Raw genomic sequence first — 22,403 nt, forward strand, 5'->3', positions numbered from 1 at the left:
ATAATAGGAAACTAATTTGGTGTCTCTGACTCCAAAATCTAAGCTTGCTACCACTAGATAGTAGCACATGCTTTCCACATCCATCTCAAAACACAGGAAAAATCACTTAAGTGAGTGGCATTTTTAAAAATATGATGAAATGTTAAAAGACAGAAGAAGGACTGGCTAATTCTACTGCCAATAGATGAATAGATGGAAGTGTACTCCTACTGATCAAGGAGTATATTTGAGAAGGTTGTCAAGCAGGGCAAGAAAGCAGTTTTTAAGATCCTTGAAGACAGGGTTCTGTAATTCTTTGGTATCTGTGGTGCCAAGCTCAGCACTAAGAGGAGGAAGATTCAGAAGTACTTCTGCTGTGTGTTATTTCTATCCTTAACTGAATCTGCTGACCATTGAAATGTTCGTTGTCAGCACATTTTGAACAAAAATAAACTGACAGATCCTGGTATTCCAAGCATCCTACCCTTCAGTATGGATAAGCAAAAGCTCTGGCATGTCCAGGGGTGATGTATGGGTTCAGGAATCAGGCACAGTCTTAACTCTAGTCATCAGTGGACCACAGGGTTCCTTCTTGAAAAATATTCTTAAGGCAATAGAAACTTTATTCTCCCCCATCGTGTCAAGGTAAATGCAGCCCCACAGGTAAAAGCCTGTAATAGATGAACTCTGAGGCATCTTTGAGAAAGTCCACTCCTAGATATATACACCAAAGAACTGACAGCAGGGACTCCGATACTTGTACACCAACGTTCATGCAGCATTATCCACAATGGCCCAAAAGTGGAAGCAACCCAAGTGTCCATCAACAGATAAATGCATAAACAAAATATGGGATATATGTACCATGGAATATTATACAGCCATAGAAAGGAATGAAGTTCTGACACATGCTACAACACGGATGAACCTTGAAGACATTATGCTAAGTGAAACGAGCCAGACTTAAAATTACAAATATTGTATGATTCCACTTATATGTGGTACTTTGAAGAGTCAACTTCACAAAGACAGAAAGTGGAATAGAGTTACCAGGGGCTGGAGGAAGGGGCACTTGGGGAATTGTTATTTACAAAGTACCGAGTTTCTGGTTGGGAATGATTTAAAAGTTCTGGAAATGGATAGTAGTGATGGTTGTACATATTGTGGATGTACTTAATGCCACTGAATTTTATACTTAAAATTTGTCATTTTAAACATTTTTATGTAATATATATTTTTCCACAGTAAAAAAAAATGCTTAAAAATTCAACTTTGAGCAAATGGTGCAAAAATCTCCATAACTCATTCAAGTGACTGTATTTATTTATTAAATAATATTCATACTTATCATTAATCCTCTCTAAATAAAAAAATAAAGTTGCTTTGGATATTATTTTACTATAGTGATGATTTAATACTCCAAAATAAAGATTTATTTCTTCCCTTATGCCATCCAAATATTTTTCACGATTAAAAATTATTAAACATCACAAAAAAGCAAGTGCAATCTAAGAGAACTCCATTGTATTTCAGCACGTAGGTATGTTTAAAACTGTGTGTACATTAAATTGTAATATGGTCATGTTGTAAAATTGCATAGCCACTGAGTTATACTTTCAAGAAATCAACAAATTTTAAGAAATTGGGATAAACTACTCACGATATAAGTGAAAATGAGGATACAGAAGTACATAGTACATCATCCCAAATATATCAAACGCCTTTTATACACATACACAGATAAAAGACTATTAATGTATTCATTTATCCAACAAGGTAGGTATTGAGGATATAAAAGAGAATGAAACAGACAAAAATCCTGTCCTCACTGAGTTTACTTTCTAGTGAGAGGAAAAATACAATTATCAAGGCAAATAAATAAATTAAAACAAGAAATATGAAGAAAAATATAGTGGGTAAGAGGGATGAAGGATGCCAGAATGGAGATGGAGTTTGCAAAACGAACGTCCCCAAACTACTAGCAGTAGTTATCTGTGGGTTGAGGCATTATGGGTAATTTTTTCTTCCTAATTTTATTTTCCAAGCTTCTATAACTCAGATGTACTACTTTTATAATCATAAAACTTGCTTTTAAATATACATTTAAATACACATTTCCTAAGAACAGCTACAATAAAATTCAGCTACCTTTATAGTAGATACCCCTACAAAATGTTAACCATAGGAAATATCGACACCGTAGTCTTCAGTGGAAACCCCCCGAGGAAAGTAAGCAAGCCAATTTTAGTTATTGATTAGGAACATAAGACTTAAACAGAAATTCTTTTTAATGATTCAATCAAGCCTTAGTTTAAGTAAGCAAGCCAATTTTAGTTATTGATTAGGAACATAAGACTTAAACAGAAATTCTTTTTAATGATTCAATCAAGCCTTAGTTTAGAACATTTTTGCTGGTATGTTATACCCTGGACAGAAAATGAAGAAGTTATCAGAAAGAACTTCTCTGAAGAGGCATAGCTTCAATATTTTATAAAAGTAAATCAAAATTATCCCACATGGTATCATACAAATTATGTTGATCTAAAAAAGATTGAAGAATAAGCAATGACAATAATGATGGTGAAACGAATGGTGAAAGACATGGATGAAAGTCACTGAAATTGTTGTTCTTGGAATCAAAATGAATAGAGAAAGACAAGCAAAACTCAAGAGTAGCGATGAACTGCATAATTAACTTCAGGGAAGAAAAGGTGTTACATATCAAACCCCTAACACTTCAGGAATAACGTGGTCTAAAGGATATGCATCTGAGTTACAGTAGAAGTGAAGATGAATGTCATTGTGAAATGAAATGACTCAGCTCTCTGAGAGCAAGATCCAATGGGAGGCACATGAGTGTTGTATTCTTATTGAAAAGCAATTCCCTACGTTTGTTTATTTAATATTATAAATCCATTCCGGTTAGCCATCCTGGGATGATATCTATATCTGAAATAAATGAAATACATTTTATATCAAGATTCAGGATCTAGCCATGAGGCTATTTGATTTCAAGTCAGTGGCTTAATCCTCCTGCTATGTTACATTGCTGGCTGATCTGATGATAAAGTGTATTATGACTATGGGACGTTTCTGCCACCATCCGTAACAGGAATGTTACTGGGTGGTGAGTACACCTTCACATCACTTGCTTACAAACTGAACTCCATAACATACTCAGTCGGGATACACCCGTTTATCTGGATGGGAAGGTGAGGGTGGAGGAAAGCCCAAGAGACAGGCTCTAGATGGCCACTGATCAGACAAACTGCCAGCCTGTAGCAATGACAGCCACCACCATGCCATATTTGGGGATGTCATGGGGGTGTTCATCCTTGACTATTCTAACATCAGCACCCACAGCCCTGCCATGGACAGAGGGCAGGAGGAGACAGGGCAGCACCAGGAGCACCAACTAGAACCCTTCCTGGTGAGGCAGCAGCCTGTGAGCCAAGACTCCAAGCCCCTGGGGCATGATCCACTGTCCCATCAGACCTAACTTACAAACACAAATTCAAAGATAAAATTAGTCAGAATTTAGAGGCAGCAACTGCAAAGCATTAAAGCCCAAGTGTGGGGCTCTTCTGAATGCAGTGCCCGGTGGGCCTGCACCGGTTCCTGGTCACACGACTTAAAAGTCTCTTGCCTTCGCATTGGTTGATTCTCATCAGCATAACTTGCTCTAGTATCTCCTTTTTAAAAAAAATAATAATATTCCTCCCTTAACATCATATTCAGCTTCAGCTGTTGGCTTATTTCTCTGCTTCCCTTTCGACCAAACTTCTTGAAAGAGTTGACTACACTTGCTGTGTCTATGTCCTCAACTCGCATACACTCCTAACTTTCCATGGTCTGGCTCATGCCTCCACAACCCACTGAACTTCTTTTGTCAGTATCACCAGTATCCTCCAGGTTGCCTAATCCCATAGATATTTCTCTATTTACTCAACCACACAGGAGCATTCATCGTATGACTACCCTCTTTCTTGAAACATTCTTCTCTCTTAAATTTCAGGACAAATGTTTTGTCTTCCACACTGGCTGTTCCTTCTCAATTTCCCAGGGGATTGCTTTCCTCTTCCTGACTTCTAAATATTAGGGTTCCTCTCCCCTTTTGTTTTCATATTGTCTCCCAAGGCAGACTCATCAATCCCCACAGACTTGAAAACCACATCTTTTTTATCTCCAGCCCAGACTTCTCCACTCATCTCTGGCCACTCAATCCCAGCCTCCTACTTGACATCACCGTTGAAATGTCTCACAGTCATTCTATGTATCCAAACAAGAACTCTTGAGCATGACTCAACATGGCCCAACCCCCTCAGCGCCCCTCTTTTCCATCTCAGCAAAAAGTCACATCCATCTACCTGACTACTCAAGCAAACACCTAGGATTCATTCTTGATTTTGTTCTTTCCCTCTTCCCCACATTCAAACCATCAGTAACTCTCAACTATTTTATATCAAAAATAAATGTTGAATAAACTCTCGGCTTTCCATCTCCATTCCCACTCCGTCAGCTCAGGCACTGTCCTCTTTCACTTAAATGAATATTGTTGTCCTAATTAAAGTAGGTCACTTCTGTTCTGTTTTGTTTTTTTTCCATCTCAGATACGTAAACAAGTTGTCTGCATAGAACTTATTGAAAATTACAGTTATACATTTGGATTTTGTGGATTAGAAAATCCCATTCCCCTAAAAAAAACTAGGGAAGAAAAGGGACACCAACACTGGGTGGCTTTTATTTATTTCCCAAGTAATGGCATTAAAAACTATGATGCCTAATGATAATGGTAGTAATAATAGCTAACATTTACTGATTCATTACTATGTGTTAGGCACTATGCTAAACACTTTTTATGGATAATCTCTTAATTCCTACAAAAACCATACTAAGCAGACACTATTGTTAGCCCCCTTTTACAGATGAGAAAACTGGGGATCAGAGAGGCAGATCACTCATCTAAGTTTTCACTATGAAAAAAAAATTCTGTTTCCACAATCCTTAAATACTAAACACACACACAACAAGAAAGGATATAATCCTAGGATTAAACACTTGAGTAGTTTTAGCTTCATGAAAAGCTTGTTTCATTGCCTTAATTTTTCTCTTTTCACCACAGACTAAGAAAACTGTTGCTTAGATTGGCACTTGTCCACAGAGTGTCTGGAAACCACTAATTTAACCCCTCCGACACCATGGTATTAGTTAATGTTGAAGGTCAGCTCTAGAATATGTCACTTGTGATCCACTGATGAAAAACTACTTACCAGCCCTTTACATCCCAAACTGTTGGCAGCAAATGGTTGCCACTAAGACATGTGGAGCTTGGCAGGTCCTTTAAGAATATATTTGGAACTTCTCCAGAGAAGCAGCCTCCAAGGCCAATTGATGGCCTCTGTTTGCACAGTCAGCACTTCCCTTTTATGAAACACGGTGCCCCAGGGAGTCTGAGATTTACTGACACCCGTGACTGGTGCCAAGACCAAGCAATGGGCAGCAACAGCTTCTTTTCCTGCTGCTTGGACCCCAAATCATTAATTGTCTCAGAAGTCAGCAATATACTGGCTATTTCTTTAGAACAAATTGTGAAGTAGAACGGTGGGGCAGGATGAGGGAATCAACACTCTCAATTGTTGGATGCCCCTCAGTTGAATGAATACCTTTAGTAGGAAATAAATTCTACCTAGTGATATTTCAAATGAATTACAGGTTGCACCCATTTAATTGAACCCAGTCTATATGGCTATCAAGTAATATCTATTACAAAAATAATTTATTTTATTCTCCAAAACACTGGATTTATTGGTCCAAGTACTTCCGCTGGTTCACAGTGATTAAACAAAAGAGAGTCGTTAAAGAGTGGATTCCTTAAGCATCTACAGAGAACAGATGTCAGTCTCCTTGCCCGGTCTCTCAGTTTAAGGCTAGAGGGTTATGGATGGGTATCAGAGACACTCCCAATGAATGTTAACAAATATCTGCAGGATGCTGTAGAGTAGGGGCCAGCACAATACGGCCCACAGGCCAAATCCAACCCACCATCTATTTTTATAAGGCTCATAAGCTAAGAATGGCTTTTGTATTTTTAAATTCTTGGGGGAAAAAAGAATATTTTGTGACAAGTGAAAATGATGTGAAATTCAAATTTCAGTGCCCAAAAATAAAATGTTATTGGAAAAGAGCCACATTCATTTGTTTTCTCATTATCTACGGCTGCTTTCATGCTACAATGGCAGAGTTGAGTAGTTGTGCCAGAGACTGTATGAACAGTAAAGCATAAAATATTTACTATCTAACCACCCACAGAAAAAGTGTATCAACCCCTGCTTAAATCATTCTCAGAAATAACAAAACATACAGGCTATTCAAGTATAAAACAAGGTTAATATTACTTATTTAACTGTAAATATGCCTCCAGAAAGGAAAGAAGAAATAGTTCAGGAGGAAAAAATAAAGCCTGTCCCAGTCTATTGAATTCAAAACCTATAACCATAAGTTTCCCAGTCCTTTCACCATATAAACTGTGCTCAATGTCCTATTTTAACAAGAATATTATTCCATCATTGGCTTGTTGCGTGTGTGTTTCCAAATGAAATTTCCGTGAATGGTCACTTAGCAATGCACAGTTGAAATTTCTGGTGAATTGATGGCTAACACACTGGTCACTGTAATTAAGTTTGCATCTTCAAGGCCGTACAGCAAAAATCAGAGCCCTGGAAGGCCTTCCCTCTGGTTCTCATTGAAGACAGGAGGCTTGGAGCACCGACTACATCGTCTCAATGTTGAAACCGGCTTACAGATTTAGTTTTTCAACTTTTTCAAGGTGAAAAAGAAAAATGTCTATAGCTTTGGGTAGGATAAAGAGTTAGAATAGCAACTATTTCACTGTAATTTGTTCATAAGACACTCTCTAAACTAAATGTTCTTAATTCATTTGCTTCTTAAAAAAAATCTCCAAATCTAATTCCTACTTTGACTAGAAACCTCCAGCATCCCAGAATGAAACAGCGCTATCTTGTGTTTTACTCATTAACCTAAGTAAATGTGAACTGTGCTACATGAAGAACCTGTGGTGAAGCCACCTTACAGAGGAACTTCATCACTCTTCTGCTGAAAGGATTTTGCATGTCATCATCTGTTGCCATTAAACCAGGGATAAAAAAATCAATGGGAAGAAATGATATTTCTAAAAGAAAAGGAGTGGATATCATCATGGCTTTTCATTTCCCAAACTGAGATCTACAGAACATTATGTCACAAGGTATTAAAAGGTTTTCCACAAAAATGGTTTCATTTTGAAATAACGTAATATAAGAAAATTGAGATTTCGATATTATGAGACATTTCAGAGACTTTAATATACTAATGAGCATTCTGAATCTCCAAAGGCAGGATTTAAGTCTCCTAAATTTGTTGGAGTAGATTCTTATAAACATGTGTTCATAACTCACTACTCAGGGAACATGCACACTGGAGGCACTAGCTTGTCACCGAGGTTTGTTTTCTTCGCCGTCTACTTCGTCCCTCACTCTTCCAATTCCTTGGGATGAGGGAAATAAAACCTCACAAGTTAAAAGTATTCGTTGCTATAAACTGTTGGATCTGAGGTTACTTATGACAAATGCCTTCACTAAATGTTAGACTGTCCAAGATGACAATTTTTTAAGAAGCCAATTCTTGCTAGAGAATTTTTCCTTTTACTTTCCCAACCATTTTAATGCAAAATAGTAAATAATCTAAGACAACGTTATGCTAGTTGGAGAAGGGAAAGTCTGAAATTCATTTGGCTAGCCAACTGGGCACAAATATGCAATGCATAGACATCAAAATAACGAAGGAGATCTCAAAGTCCTTCATTGCTGGAATCAATTCAGGAACCCCCCCTTGCTTTTGGATTGTAAATCTGTGGCCAATTTTTTTGGTCCAACATTTTGAAGGACTCATGGCCTCTGTCACCAAAGAAGATGTAGGAAAACTGGAAACAGTCACATATCCTAGGAGACGAATGCTGCCAAAAGAAAGTAGAACGCTGAGTTTTCAGCAAGTCCAAAGTATAATGCAATAATTGAGCTCTCTCTGCAAACTCGGGGCCTTGATGAACTCTTTGTAGCAGCTTTTTAACCTAAAGCCAACTTTTCTTAGCTAGAATACTCCAGAAGGAAGTTGTCTCAGTTTAATTAAACCAACTTTATCACCCTTATATACATACTACTTATAATGACTGCAAGACCCTCCTCTGTTGCCTAAACCCTGAATTACAAACAAGTCCACTTTCTCCTGTTATTAAAGAATTTCTTTTTCGAAATTTGCCTGAAAATCTCAATGACCGGACTTCTAAAGTGTTGGTTTTTAAGTAAAACAAGCCAAAAAAACACAGAAAACATCAAACAAAACAAAACAGCTGCATTCAGAGAGGAAATAAAGCTGACTTGAAGAATAAGAGTTATAAACATTAAAAATAAGTATCACTTGCATTCTTATTCATTTCTTTTAGAAAACTTAAAGATGTTATAGCATTATTATTTCTCATAGTATCCATATGGTAGTTGGGGATGGGGAACAATTGTCATGTGTCTGTTGATCAAATGGGATTTCTTAACTAGTCAGCATTGGGCTTACATCAGCAAAAGTAAAGTTTATTGATTTTCAGCCCAATGAGTTCTTAATTTTGCCTTAAATGACAATACAATCACTCCAGGGGTTATAAAAGAGAAATCAGATGAGACTGTGTTTTTGTGCAGTCAATAACTTAGGCTCTTTTTAGAGGATTTTTATATAGGTTTTCGCAGAATCCATAAAATCTGCCATTCTGTCAATCCAATTCCATGGATAGGATTGTGAATAGGTCATATTGACTATGGCATCTACAGGGTTGCATTTAGTTAATTTTGTTTCTTTCAGAGGTTGAAGTAGTTCAAAGAGTAGCTAAGAGACTGACACTAGTAAATAATGCTATAACTAGCATTAATTGGGTGGTTACTTTATGTGAGACACCTTGCTAAGTGTTTACTTGCATTATTTTATTTAATCCTAACAATGACCCAATGAAGCATGCCCAATTATTGCATTTTACATATGAAGAAATTGAGGCTTACCGGGGTTTAACGACTTGCATAATAGAAGATTTTTTCCTCTCCCAAGGGAATTCACTAGTAGTTATTTAGGTTTTGGGACTTCTTTCATGGTATTTCAAGTCCCTCTTTGAACACCTTATAATTTAGTCAAATTGACTCTAACATTTGATACTGGTTGATCAAGCTATATACCCTTTGTTTTTTCTCATAGAAACACACAGATTGCTAGTCTGTGGCACAGCTGAGATTTGAACCTGTGTATGTCTTTCCAATATATATGCTAGGTGGTCTCCCATTATTAAAACACAAAACATAATTAGGTGGAAGACAGTGTGGTGGTTTCTCAAAAAATTAAAGAAAGAATTACCGTCTGACCTAGCGGTTCCACTTCTAAGTCTATACCTAAAAGAATTAAGAACAGAGACTTGAACAGGTGTTTGTACACCCACGTTCACAGCAACATTATTCACAGTAGTCAAAAGGTGGAAACAGGCAAATGTCCATCGAGGGATAAAAGAAGAAAGAAAAGGTGGTATATACATACAGTGGAAGACTCTTCAGCCTTAAAAAGGAATGGAATTCTGATACACGCTACAATACGGAGAAACTTTGAAAACATTATGCTAAGTGAAATAAGCCAGACACAAAAGGACAAATATTACATCACTCTACTTAGATAAGGTACCTAGAATAACCAGTTCCATAGAGATGGTGGTTGCCAGTGGTGAGGGGGAGGAAGGAACGGGAAATTGTTATTAAATATAGAGCTTCAGTTTGGGAAGATGAAAAAGTTCTGGAGATGGATGGTGGTGATGGTTGTCCAAAAATGTGAATGTACTTAGTGCCACTGAACTATACACTTAAAAATGGTTAAAATGGTACATTTTGTTATACGTATTTTACCACAATAAAAAAAAGTAATTAGATTTGCACTAAAATGTGAAAGCTAAAGCCACAAAATAATACCATAATTTGAGATCTATTTTGTAAAAGATGACTCAGAAATCGAATAAGCAAATCTTAGTGTGTTCAACAGCACTGTAAATCCTATACTTCGTTTTCACTAAAGATAAACGTAAGTAACTAACAGAATGATTCTTTCAAGATCAGATACCAGATGGAACAACATGAAATACAGTGTCAGGATGAATACTAGCAAAAGTAGCTTATCTTAAGGGACAGCCAATAATATCTTATCTTACTCCTTCATCATCTTCAAAGTGAACCAAAACATGTTTCCATCAAAGGAAATCTTGAAATATTACTTGGGAAAATTGGTTCAAATTTACTCCCCAAATCTATATATTGAGAATAGTAAACACTTTGAAGGAAATATTAAATACTTTTCACCACATACTGGAATTCTTTTCAGCAATGTTTTTTAAATAATTAAATTGGCTCATTTAAGTGCCCTAGATTCTGGCTCGGTTTGATTATTTATATACAAATATGCAGATGAGAATGATATAGGCATTCATATTCTTCGATTAGTCACTGCTTTTTCATTGCAGTTGTTTCTCTTGGTCAGAAGCTTCACAGCAATTAAATTAAATTTTACCTTTGCTCAATCCAGAGCTACGAAAGGAGCCAAATCAACTTTACAGCATTAACTTATATATATAAAAAAGGAAATTCCCCAGATTGGCATGCTTTTCCTTCCAAAAGCTCAATAATCTTGTCAATAAACAAATTAATTTGGCAATTAAATATAGTCCCTTTTAATAAAATACAAACTCATACTCATCAGAATGTTATGATATAGACACCTCGTTTTTCTCAATTTTGTCATTATTTGGACTTTGGACTTGCTTTTTCCTGTGCTTGAACTATTTTTCTCATGTCATTGCATGAGTAGCTTCTCATCTTTCAGGCTTCAGCTCAAAAGTCACCTTCTCAGAAAAGCCAAACCCGACCACACCCTATCCAACACGGTCTCCTCCATCACCCTGTCACTCGCTATGACATCGCTCAGTCACTTCCGTGGTGCACTTTAACACTGTCTGAAGTTATCTGGTTTGTGGATTTGTTTGTTTATTGTCTGCCTTCCACCATTAGATCATGGTCCTCACAAGGGCAAGGCAAGGGCCATCTTGTTGCCTACTCTACTCCTCATGTCTGGCAGAGTGACATGCTCTCAGAGTAGGTAGAATTTCCCTTCTACTGTGTGAATGGACTCAGAGCTTTGCCCCCTGGGAAGCACAGACAAACTGCTATGTTCCGCTCTTCCCTTTATGGGAGCTGCAGTAGGCTCATCTCATGGGGCTGGGGCCTGGATGACAAAAAGATGGTTACCTACAGGCTGTTAAGAAAGATCTGTTTGCTCCATAAGCCTAACTCTACCCCAATCTAGTTTTTCCAGAGTCCCTTAAAGGAACAGTACTTATAAAGTGGTGCCTTATATTCCATTTTCCACAATCACTTGGGTCTGTAGCTTTCTTGGGCAGCCCATGAGAAGAAAGGCTTCCTGACTTAGGGAAGATTTAGACATTTCTGTATTTTCTCATTATAATGCTATCCTAACACCTTAAAATGACACATATCCTAGCAAGCTACAAGCATGAAGCTGGCCTCTCTTTCCTACTCTGTTCTCTGAGGACCAGCCTCATGCATAACATTCGCTCTGAATCCATAAGTAGTACAATGAACCAAACAAATGAAATCCAAGCCTACTTGTCTTCCATTTTAGAGACGGAAAAATCAAGTAACATCACTGGTCTCTAGATCCTTGCCTTTAGATTACAATTCACTTATGAAACTAGGAGCTTGTATTTGAATTCTGCAAAATTCTATAGTATATTATACTCAACGATCATACATTTCTTACCATCCTCATTTTCATCAAACACTGGCGGTCTGCTGGAAGTGTTGGCTCCCATGGTCACGCTGGCCCACACCTGGATCCTCCAGTTACATTATCCTGGCACAAACACTCATCTTCATGCAAAAGAGGTCTGGAAGCCTTAACTAGATATCTAGGAGGGAAAAAGAAATGGTGTCTTTCAGTATGGTGAACTCTAGGTACCCTGAGTACCGACTGTGGCCAAAATAGTAACCCAGCCTGTACCACAGCAGGGTACATTTTGTGTCTGAAAATGATAATTTCAGAAATAACAGAGACCATCAAGCATCTGGGAGAACCCACTACATGGCCTCTTCAGTAGCAGACCTGGACTTACAAAGAAGGAGGAAAGCAAAATATTTTTCTAAGTCTGAAGACAAGTTTAAAATGAGGTCAGCAATGCTTTATTTAACAACCATAAGATAAAAATAATATCTTATTGTGACTCTCCATATTTTTGAGAAAATATGTTAACTAAAAAAATTTTTTTTTGATATGTGATCAGCAATTTTAATTTTTTTCAGTCATAAAAATACATTCCCTTCTCTCTTTTCTGTAGTACCCTGGAAGGTACTACAATGTAAAGGGGACAAGGTCTCAGTTTGGGCTTGACCACACCGTCAAGCTGCCGAATTTCACTAAACATGTTTCCTTTTTTCTTCCCCTGAACTTTAAGATGATAATGGTCCTAACCTCAAAGGCAAATTAAATGTAATTTAATAAATTAAATTTAATGAGACAATAGGTAAAGTATTTTCACAGCTTAAGTGCTCAATAATTGTTCGCCACTCTGAAGATCAAATGATATATTTGAGAGCTAAAAAACCCTAAAAAATGTACATTTATGGCTTTGTTCATTTTAAACAGAATCATAAAGAATTTTACTTTCCCTGAAATTGGTAAGGAGAGGCAGCCTCTAGAGTTCTGGTTCTAAAACTGACCCTGATAATAGCTTTGGGCCCGTAATTAACTTCTCATCTCTAAAATGGGAGAAACAACAGGCCCTCCTTAGGAATCACAAGCTCAGATGCCTACAAGAGCCAGGGAGAAATGCAAATCAGTGACGTGGACCAGGTGGAAGACAATAGTGCCTGGTGGGGACATTGGTGACCTGGAGCATCCAGGCTCCATCTAAAAGACGTCATTGCTCTCAGATCTAAAAAGATTGTTGCGGGGCCAGCCTGGTGGAGCAGCGGTTAAGTTCGCATGTTCCACTTCTCAGCGGCCCGGGTTCACTGGTTCAGATCCCGGGTGTGGACATGGCACTGCTTGGCAAAAGCCATGCTGTGGTCGGCGTCCCACGTATAAAGTAGAGGAAGATGGGCATGGATGTTAGCTCAGGGCCAGTTTTTCTCAGCAAAAAGAGGAGGATTGGCAGTAGTTAGCCCAGAGCTAATCTTCCTCAAAAAAAAATAAATAAATAAAAATTTAAAAATAGATTGTTGCTAAGTGGAAGCAGGGGACCAGGGGCCAGATCTTTAGATCTACCAAAAACAGGATAAAGATCCAGATTTTATACAAAACAATATTTAAAGATTCATTTTAGCTCTGTGGCCTGGGCAAATTTCACATATGGAACAAATAGAGCTTGTGGGATATAGTTAACGAGACAATGTAGGTAAGGTACCAGCACAAAGCCTGGCACATAATTTGCAAAGAATAAATGTTAGCTACTGCTGTTTTAACAGGAGCAGTATTTCCTTATCATGTATTATTTTTTTAATTTGACACCTGTTGATTGATTTCCTCTTGGACTTTTTACACATGAAGGAAATACAGATTAGAGGCAGAATTGAAGAAAGTGTTTCAAGCGAAACTGGTCTAAGGATGAGTTACTGAAAAAGAACTTGAGAAGCCCCTAAGCAAGTCTAGAAGAAAAGCTCATTTTCTCATTAGGAAAATATAAGTAAAGCCTTCATTTGGAAGGCAGACTCATTAAGGAAATGCTACTTTTCATACTAAAAGCCAACTGCTGGCAAGGTGCCTTATGGACTTTTAAAAGAATCATTAAATGGAGAGCAAAGAAAGAGTCAGCAATTAGGAAGCAACCAATTAGAAGGTATGGGAGAGGGGTGGGGAGCGGGCAGGTGGTAACAGGTGGCCGGAGGAAGTTCAGGGGGATTGCTGAGATCAGGAAGATGGAGAGAACTCAACTGTGTCTCCAGGCTAAAAAACAAAGGGCTTTTAATTCCAGCGGAAAAGAGGATGAGAAAAAAGCAAGTGGGGTGCCTTAGTGTTTCATTGTGGGCTCGGGAGAAGCGAATGGGGTGCTCTGTGTGTTTTATTACTACATTTAGAGTCCAGAATAAGTGGGGAATAGTGCAAGGGATGAACCACAGATGACATTAGAGAGCACTGCTCCTAAAGAGAACATTGATTTTAAGGAATTGCAATTGTTAACATTGCACGCTGTAGCTACATTCTCTTATTTTGTGCATAAAACCTCAAGACACATAGTTTTCACACCACACCCCAATCCTGTCGTTCTTATATTTTTCTTAACACTGCAGGCTTTACTCAAGTAGCCTGTCTTCCTGCAACACAAGATGTACCAAGCTTTGACCTTGCAAGTTGTCAGAGCAGAAAGAGAGAGAGAGGACTATTATCACAATTTGCCACATTTCAGAGTTCCATTCTGATGGGTAGACAATTTTGTTCACCAAAGATCCAGCAATTTTTTAGCAGCAAGAAAATACGTAAACAAGGAACCACTGCTGTGTATGTGTGGAGGAGGTGGAGGTGGATTGGACAATGGGTGGTGGCTTCTCCACTGCCCCTGTCACACCAAATCCAGTCTAGAACTGCCTTTCTCTTTTTCTCCCCATGTGGATAAGCGAATTTGATAACTATCCCTTGTATCCAGAAAGAAATCAAACTTCCTCTGGCAGGAAAATGGAGACACATCTTTTCCATTCTGCTGAATAGGACCCAGAAGAGCTATAGGATTCTCTTCTACCAAACACCACACCCTTGCTGACCTCCTGGTACTAAATCTGCAGTGTTCCACAAGCATCATTTCAAGACATCAAGAAGACAGTTACCACCCATGGAAATGACCATCCTAAACATAGAAAATATAAGAGAAAGAACAATGTGTCTTACAGGAACATAGGGAATTTCCAGATTCTATCTTGACCTAGCCAATATCAGATTATTAACTGCAGACTTGTTCTCCAATGCCAACATTTGACCTTTGGCCTATACTTTTGGGGGCTGTCAACAGGTGAGCTTTTCTAGGCAGCTAAGGCTCCATAGGTAAAGAGGTGTTATCTTCAGGAATTGAAGAATCTATCTTGTGATGCAAGAACCAACTTCTGATAGAACTGTTTAAGTTTCATCCACAGCACGTTCAGAGGCATAACTTATTTTGGTTGCATTTGAAAAACAGAACTTCTTAAACTGAGAAATATTTATAAACACGGGGAAGAAAGAAAACATGAAAAACACCCAAGTTAACACCATGCTCAGGTGTACTGTTTAAATTTCATCAACTTTGCTTCATCATTTTTTTACATTAAAAATTAGAGGTAAACATAATTTCCACTTTAACCTTCATGACAAATTAATTCCCCTTTCATACTTCCCAAAGATAGCCACAATCATGAATCTGGTATATATTTTACAGTCCACTTTCTACAATTCGACGTGACGTGTGCTTTAAAATAAGTCTCCTAAACGGCATTATAGAGTAGGTATATTTTTCATCTTACTGGGATCATTTACCATTATACTTCTGCGATCTAGGCATGCTGGTCGCCACAGCTCAGATTTCTTCTTTTTACATGCTGCATAGCAGTCCATTGTGTGAATACATCACATTTGATTTATCTGTGTAAAAATGTTCAAATCCTTCAGCTTCAGGGGAAAAAATCCTTGTGACGATGAAGCCAAGCATCAAAGGCAGTTTTTGCTTGTTTAGAAGCTGGATAAGAGACACAAGCAGAAAAATCTCCCACACTTACCACCCAGCAAATATTTATTGAAGTCGGCCTGAGTCTGGACCTGAAACAATGAGAGGCTGCGCGACGAGGTGGGGTACCAACAGCTGAGAAGCTAGGAGTGGTCCCGGCTCTCTCTGGTCGTGGTGGGTTATCTTGACCGCCCGTCTTTGTCTTATTTCTCTTCCCTTTTCACTTCCTAGCTTCCCAAGAGTGCTCTTAGTAGGCAGGTTTATTTAAAAGAAAGCATCTAGACCACCACTCACCTAGATCTTGGCTCTCCCTTCACGCCTTCCAAGAAGCTCAGACGGGTGCTTCTGGGGGAGCAGGGGCTAACACAGGAACTCCGAGAAACAAGGAGCAAGCTAGCAAAGGCGCCTAGCCGCCTGGGCGCCCCGGGGCTGCGAGCGCGCGGGGGCCCGGGCCGGCACCTGCGGCCGCCGAGGGGTCCGAGCGCTGCCCGAGCGCTCAGCTCCTCCGGGAGGGGCGGCTCCCGGCCGGGGCAGGGGGCGGGGAGCGCCGAGCTGGCAGCCGTCCGCGGTCGGCGCCCTCCCCACAAACGACCGGGCAGTCCCTGGGCGAGGGACAGCGCCTGGGGTCGCACGTCGCCCGGGGTGGGCGGGCGAGGCGGGAGGACGGCGCTGCGGGCGCGCTCCGAGCCGGCGGTGGGGATCCCGCGGGGACGCAGAGCGCGCCCCGACTTCCCGGCCCGAGGCCCGACGAGAACCCTCCTCCCCCCGGTACCCGGCAGCGCCGCCGAGGATGGCGGATACGGGGCTGGCGGGTACGAGCTGCAGATCTGAGATGGGGAAAGGCAGGATTTCCCTTAAGACGTTCCTCGGGGTGTTGGGAGACCTCCAAGAGAGCGCTGAGAATTGTGCAGGTCCCAACAAGTAGGATCTTTCAACGCATCTCCTGGTCTAGCCGATTTCGTCGTTTTACTGCTGAGGAAATTGAGGCACAGAGAAGGAAAATACTTGTCCAGTGTAACAACAGTTCATGGAGAGAACCTTTTCTAGACCCTGGATCTCCTGGCCTCAGTCCCATTTTTTCCACGTATTTTTGTCACGCTCAACCTCTGCGTGTGGAGCTGGGGCAGGCGATGGAGGGGCACAGAGATGAAGGCAATCCCACTGGAAGTTTCTATGTTCTCTTCCACAGCAGCTCTCTGTCCTTCCCCTTTGTAATAATCAACACGACGGCAATAATTTCTTATTCTCATCCCACTAATCCAAGGGTCACACAGACTTAAACCACGGGAGAACTGGCACGTAGTTGCTGACAGAAATGGCGAGGTTGTGTGCTCCTGGGCAGCTAGGGGCAGGGCAGAACTGGAGGGGGTAAGTCCACTCTGGGGGTGGGATGGGGACAGCTTCTATTCAGCTCCAATATTTCCCGGCTTGTGGAAATGCCAGCTCAGTGTTGCCAAATATTTAGATTTCAAAAAAGAAGCTAGAAATGAGAACTTCCATGTGAAATTTCCCATTATTGTTAAACGTTGGTAAGTTTAAAAAATATTAAAGGGGCTGGCCCTGTGGCCGAGTGGTTAAGTTCGCGCGCTCTGCTCCAGGCGGCCCAGTGTTTCGTTGGTTCGAATCCTGGGCGCGGACATGGCACTGCTCATCAGACCACGCTGAGGCAGCGTCCCACATGCCACAACTAGAAGGACTCACAATGAAGAATATACAGCTATGTACCAGAGGGGCTTTGGGGAGAAAAAGGAAAAAAAAAATTAAAAACTATGTTGGTCCAACAATATGCACCTGTGGCTGAAATGCCTGTTTCAGACTCCCACTTTTCCATCCATGTAGATGTGGCTCCCCAGAGTGCAGGGACCATCTTGGCTGTTCACCATTTGCAGTACCAGCTCCTAGAATGGTGTCTGATGCATCTTAAATATCTGCTGAAATTGTTGAAGATGTGAGTGGTTACCTCATGGTCAAGAGCCCCATAATTTACTCTTTAAACAAATATTTCAGAGTAACTGCTTGGTCATATTATAAGCCAGTCCCTTTCCTCTTCTTTCTCTTATCTCAGCCATGGGATTACATTCTACTCTAGGAATTTAAAACTTGGAATAACCTTGAACTTCAGCTAACGCACTCCCTCCTTTTGCATTTGGGGTCCTGAGAAAGGGATTTGCCCAAAGCCACCTAAGGAGTTCGCGACAGAACTCAGTAGAAAGTCACCTTATGTTGCCAACTCCTTAGGAAGAGCCTGTTGGAGAGGATCAGATGCCCTAAATGAACATTTAATGTGGAATTTTTGTCAAGTTCCAAAAGAGGGCACCTAAGTTCAGAAAAATAATAGAATTTTTAAGGAATTCATTTTGCAGAGAGGGTATTATTTTTAAGGCAAAAAGCAGGCACCTGGCTAAAACTACATTGTTTTTGTGTAACATCTGGTAGTTCACAGTGTGATTATGTTCATGGCATTGGAAATGCACTACAGATTTGTTGGACCTATGTGGTATCCACCCACCTGCCCCCAGGAGATAATGAGATCCATTTTATCACTGAGAAAACTGAAATTGCAAGAAAGTGGGCTGAGAGGAGAACTGAAGTCTCTGGGCGCCTCTTCACTAAAATCTCCTGGCTAGCTTAAGGGGCTTTGGAGTCGGGCAATCTTTCATCCAAATGCCAGCTCCACCACTTCATAGCTCTGAGATGTCAGCCAAGTCACATAAAGGCCCTGAGCCTCCGTGTTTCAATTTTAGTAAAGGGGGTGATGGTCAGTCCTATCAGCCATGACTGATGGAGGATTAAATGAGATAACGTATATAACAATGCATTTAGCATCGTGCTGCGCAGCACAGAGGAAGCACTCAGAACCTGGCAGCCATTGAGGCTGGCATTTTCATTAGCAAGCTACCAGGTTCTGCCCCAAAACTTCTCAGATATGTTCTAGAAATCGTTCTTCTGTTGGTACAGTCATTTTTGCTTAAAATAAAACTACTAATTGGTCCTAATGTATTTAGTCATGTAAAGGCTTGACATACCAGACGTTTTATACAAAAAATAGTGATTCTTATTACCGTCTCATATTCACTCTATCAATGCAGACATATTGCAAAGAGTTGATTGTGTCTTCATCTTTTATTTATTCAGTTGCTCGTCCTCTCTTGTCAGTATTCCTATCCTAAACACGGCTGTTGGAGAAACTGAGGAGACCGGCACAAAGTTACTTGGGAGACTAACCAGGCTAGATACTGCTGACAATCTCTGGAGCCCCCCAGTGGAGAGGAGAATGAAGTGAGGAGTCAACTGTGAGGTTGTCCCGACAGATACCCAGAGTTTTAAATTTTTTTTTTTTTTTTCAAATCCTGGCTTATAACACGAACATTAATACTACGCCAGTCCAACCATACCATTCTTGGCTTGAAGCTGTCCACTGGGTCACTGCATTTAGAATAAAGTGACACTCTTTTCTCCAGTAGACAAGGCCTTTTACTCTCCATTCCCTACCAGTTTGTCTACCTTCATCTAGGATCCGTGTTGCTCTGCTCATTCCCCTCCAGCCACACTGGCTTTCTGTCCTTTGCAGATCATGCTCAACTTGTCCCTACTCCAGGACATTTGAATGGCTCTTTTTTATGCATGGACATGGTTCTGTACTCCTCACCATTCAGCTATCAGCTCACGTTTCTCTAGCTCAGAGGGACTGTCCCTCAACTCTTTACCTAAAGTTGTTTCCCTACTGCTCCCTCCATTCTCCACTACACACTCTCATTTCTTCCATCTTATCATTCATCACAAACTATAATTAATTTGCTTATGCAACTTTTTTGCTAGGTTTCCCCTCATTGCATGCAGGTTCCATGAGGGTGGGAACGACATCTGTCTTGGCCAACATTATATATCCAGGGCCGAACTAGCATTTGGTACATAGAAAGTGTTTAATTAAGTAAATAAATGTTTGTTTCTTTCCATCATTCTTTTCCTTTCTTAGTCCAGGAGGAAAATACAAAGAAGACATATTACATACACCTCAAAGCAGTAACCATTCTCACGATGTAAATGGGTCTTTATTGGGTTATGTTCAAAATATACTAAGACAAGTAAGAAATGATCACTGGACATGAGGATTTCGTGATTTGGGTGGAAGCAGTAACTGGAGCCTGAGGTTGATAGATGCCCACGTGGGAGCCCCTGGAGAGCACTGGCCGAACCAATTAGTTCTGCCTGAAGGGGCCAGAACTCTGATAATGTTTGGTCTGTGTTTTGAAAGATGAATGGAGGGTTACTAGCTAGAGAGCAAGGCCTTCCGGATCTGGAGACTGGAGGCATACAAAAGCACAATATTTTGGGAGAAATACGAAAAGCTTAGTGTGACTGGAGTAAAAGAAGCAGAGTGGGAGTGAAAGAGGATGGAGAAAGATCTGAAGAACCAAATATACTATGAAGAACAGCTTGGAGTTTAAACACGATGGCAATGGGAAGCCCTCAGATGTGTTAAGCAGGTTCATGACCGCATTAGAGTGGAGTTTTAGCAAATCGCTCCGCCTCTCCACGTAAGACAGAGTTTATTTTCTCTTGGTCTGATATACAAATTATTCTCAGGTACTAAAAAGATGAGTTCTCCCTTGTAACAATAAAAATATTCTCCTTAGTTATAAAATAAATCATCAGGTCCTAGCACAATGTCCCATATTTAGGAAGTTCTCAAATATTTGTTGAATTCAATTCAATGTTCAGTTTTACTTGGTTTGTCTGTTTCTGCCAATATAATCACTTTTAGAAACTGCGTGTGCTAACCTCCTGAAGTTTTCTTTTAGGTATTATCTTTGCAAAGACCCTCCATTTTGTTTTTCAATTTCGTTGAACGACTGCCATTTACAGTTTCTAAACTGCCTTTACAAATTCTGTAACCTCAAGTTCATGGTTCCTTTAATAACCCATTCCTGCAGGGTTTATCATTTGTCTACAGTGGGGATGGCACTGTGCCAGGAGCTAGAGACACAAAGATAAATAAACCAGTCCTGACTCTTGAGGAGCAAGCATTCTAGTGCGTGCACAATCCATATCATGCTGTCTTCGCCACTCAGCCGTGAGTGTGACATCATGTAATTGAGAGAGAGGAAAACAACCCTAAGATGTAATGGGAACATTTTATTTATCCCGTCCAAAAGAAAAGATAGACATAGTATCAAAGTATTTCCTCACACATGCTGCCTAGAAAGTAATCAACTGAAAGAGAGAAAGAGAGGAAAAACGGGTATGAGTTAAATCACAGAAGAAAGGAGCATTTATGGTGCCTACTGCATATATGCATCCATGTGCTCATTTATTCCACAGCATTCAGTGAGCTGTGAATAATTTAGTTACTCTCCAGAAAACTTGCACAATAGAGCAATGTTGTTGAGAAAAAAATATTCTTACCATCAGACAGACCTGGGTTTGTTTCCTGTTTTCACCACCTAAAGCTTCATGCTCTCGCGTAAATCGTTTCGACTCTGAGAGTCTTTATTTCTTGATCTGTACAATAAGGATCCTACTGGATCTACTCCCAAGGAGGGCTGCATGGTTAAATGAGATAAGACATGAAAGCACTTGGTGCAATGCCTGGTACAGAGGGGTAGCTGATAGTTGCATTGTTATGAATGCACCAAATGCCTCTCTTTTGTACAGAAAGTGTGAAAAAATGCCCATCTCACTGCAGCTCATCAGCACTGGAGCCTGTGCTGCTTTTGAAAGGTCACTGCTAGGAGACATGGCTGTAACACTGAAAAGATAGATTCTTATATTAAGGAGCTCGTTATCTAAAAAACCGGTCAAGTTAACTGACAATTTCAATGCAGGGTGACAGGGCTGGGAGAGCAGAAGTTAGGGTGCTCCGTGAGCATGTGCCTGAAGTTTGCGGTCTGGTCTAGGGTGTCAACAAAGGTGTCACAGAACAATATCCGAGCTCAGTCCTGAAAGGAGTGTACAAGTTAGTTGTCCAAAGGAGGGGGAGAGTGTTCCATCCTGAGGGAGCAGCACGGGCAAAGCTGTGTAGATAACAGAGTGGGTTGTGTTCAAGGAGACCAAGGAGCTTCAGTGTGACCAGGTTGTGGAGGAGGAAGGCACTATATGCAGAGAAAATAGCAAGTGCAGTAACCTAGATGTGACAGAGGCAATATGTATTCATGTCACTTTATCTAATCTGTGTGACAAACCCGTAAATTATGTGGTGCTATCTTCCGTTTTCAGAACAGAAAATAGAAACTCAAATGGTTTAGGTAAGTTTCCCAAACTCCCAGTGTGGTTTACTACAAAGTCAATGTCCTTTTCATTTTGCTATACATTTCCTCTCCGTATGGCATGTGTGTGCATGTGTGTATAAGCATGTGTGATGGAAGTTTAATCCCTTCTTCTGTAGCATAAATATAATGATTAAAAATACAACCTTAAAGGGAGAATATTCATAAAGTTGTTTGAAAGCCAGGTGATTTAAACCTGGCTTATCTGATGTGAACTCCTCATATTATTGCACAAAATGATCCATGAATGACAGTTCAAAATATACAAATGATTGAATTTCTTAAATAATTTCTGTATATTATAAAGGAAGAAATCAGACACCCACATCTTG

General features: G+C 40.1%; 1 protein-coding gene across 1 annotated transcript in view; it reads right to left on the minus strand.

Annotated features, from left to right (window-relative positions):
- Positions 1-16,216, minus strand: part of STK32A (serine/threonine kinase 32A) — a 113,920-nt gene extending 97,704 nt beyond the window's left edge. The window contains exons 1-2 of the mRNA XM_046665544.1: positions 16,100-16,216; positions 11,881-12,028 (exon numbers count right to left, since the gene is read on the minus strand). Coding sequence (XP_046521500.1) covers positions 11,881-11,932 — 52 coding nt within the window. The 5' untranslated portion in view covers positions 11,933-12,028; positions 16,100-16,216. The remainder of the gene's footprint in view (positions 1-11,880; positions 12,029-16,099) is intronic.
- Positions 16,217-22,403: the final 6,187 nt, after the last annotated feature.

This window comes from Equus quagga, chromosome 7, assembly GCF_021613505.1.
Source record: "Equus quagga isolate Etosha38 chromosome 7, UCLA_HA_Equagga_1.0, whole genome shotgun sequence".
Taxonomy (NCBI): Eukaryota; Metazoa; Chordata; class Mammalia; order Perissodactyla; family Equidae; genus Equus; species Equus quagga.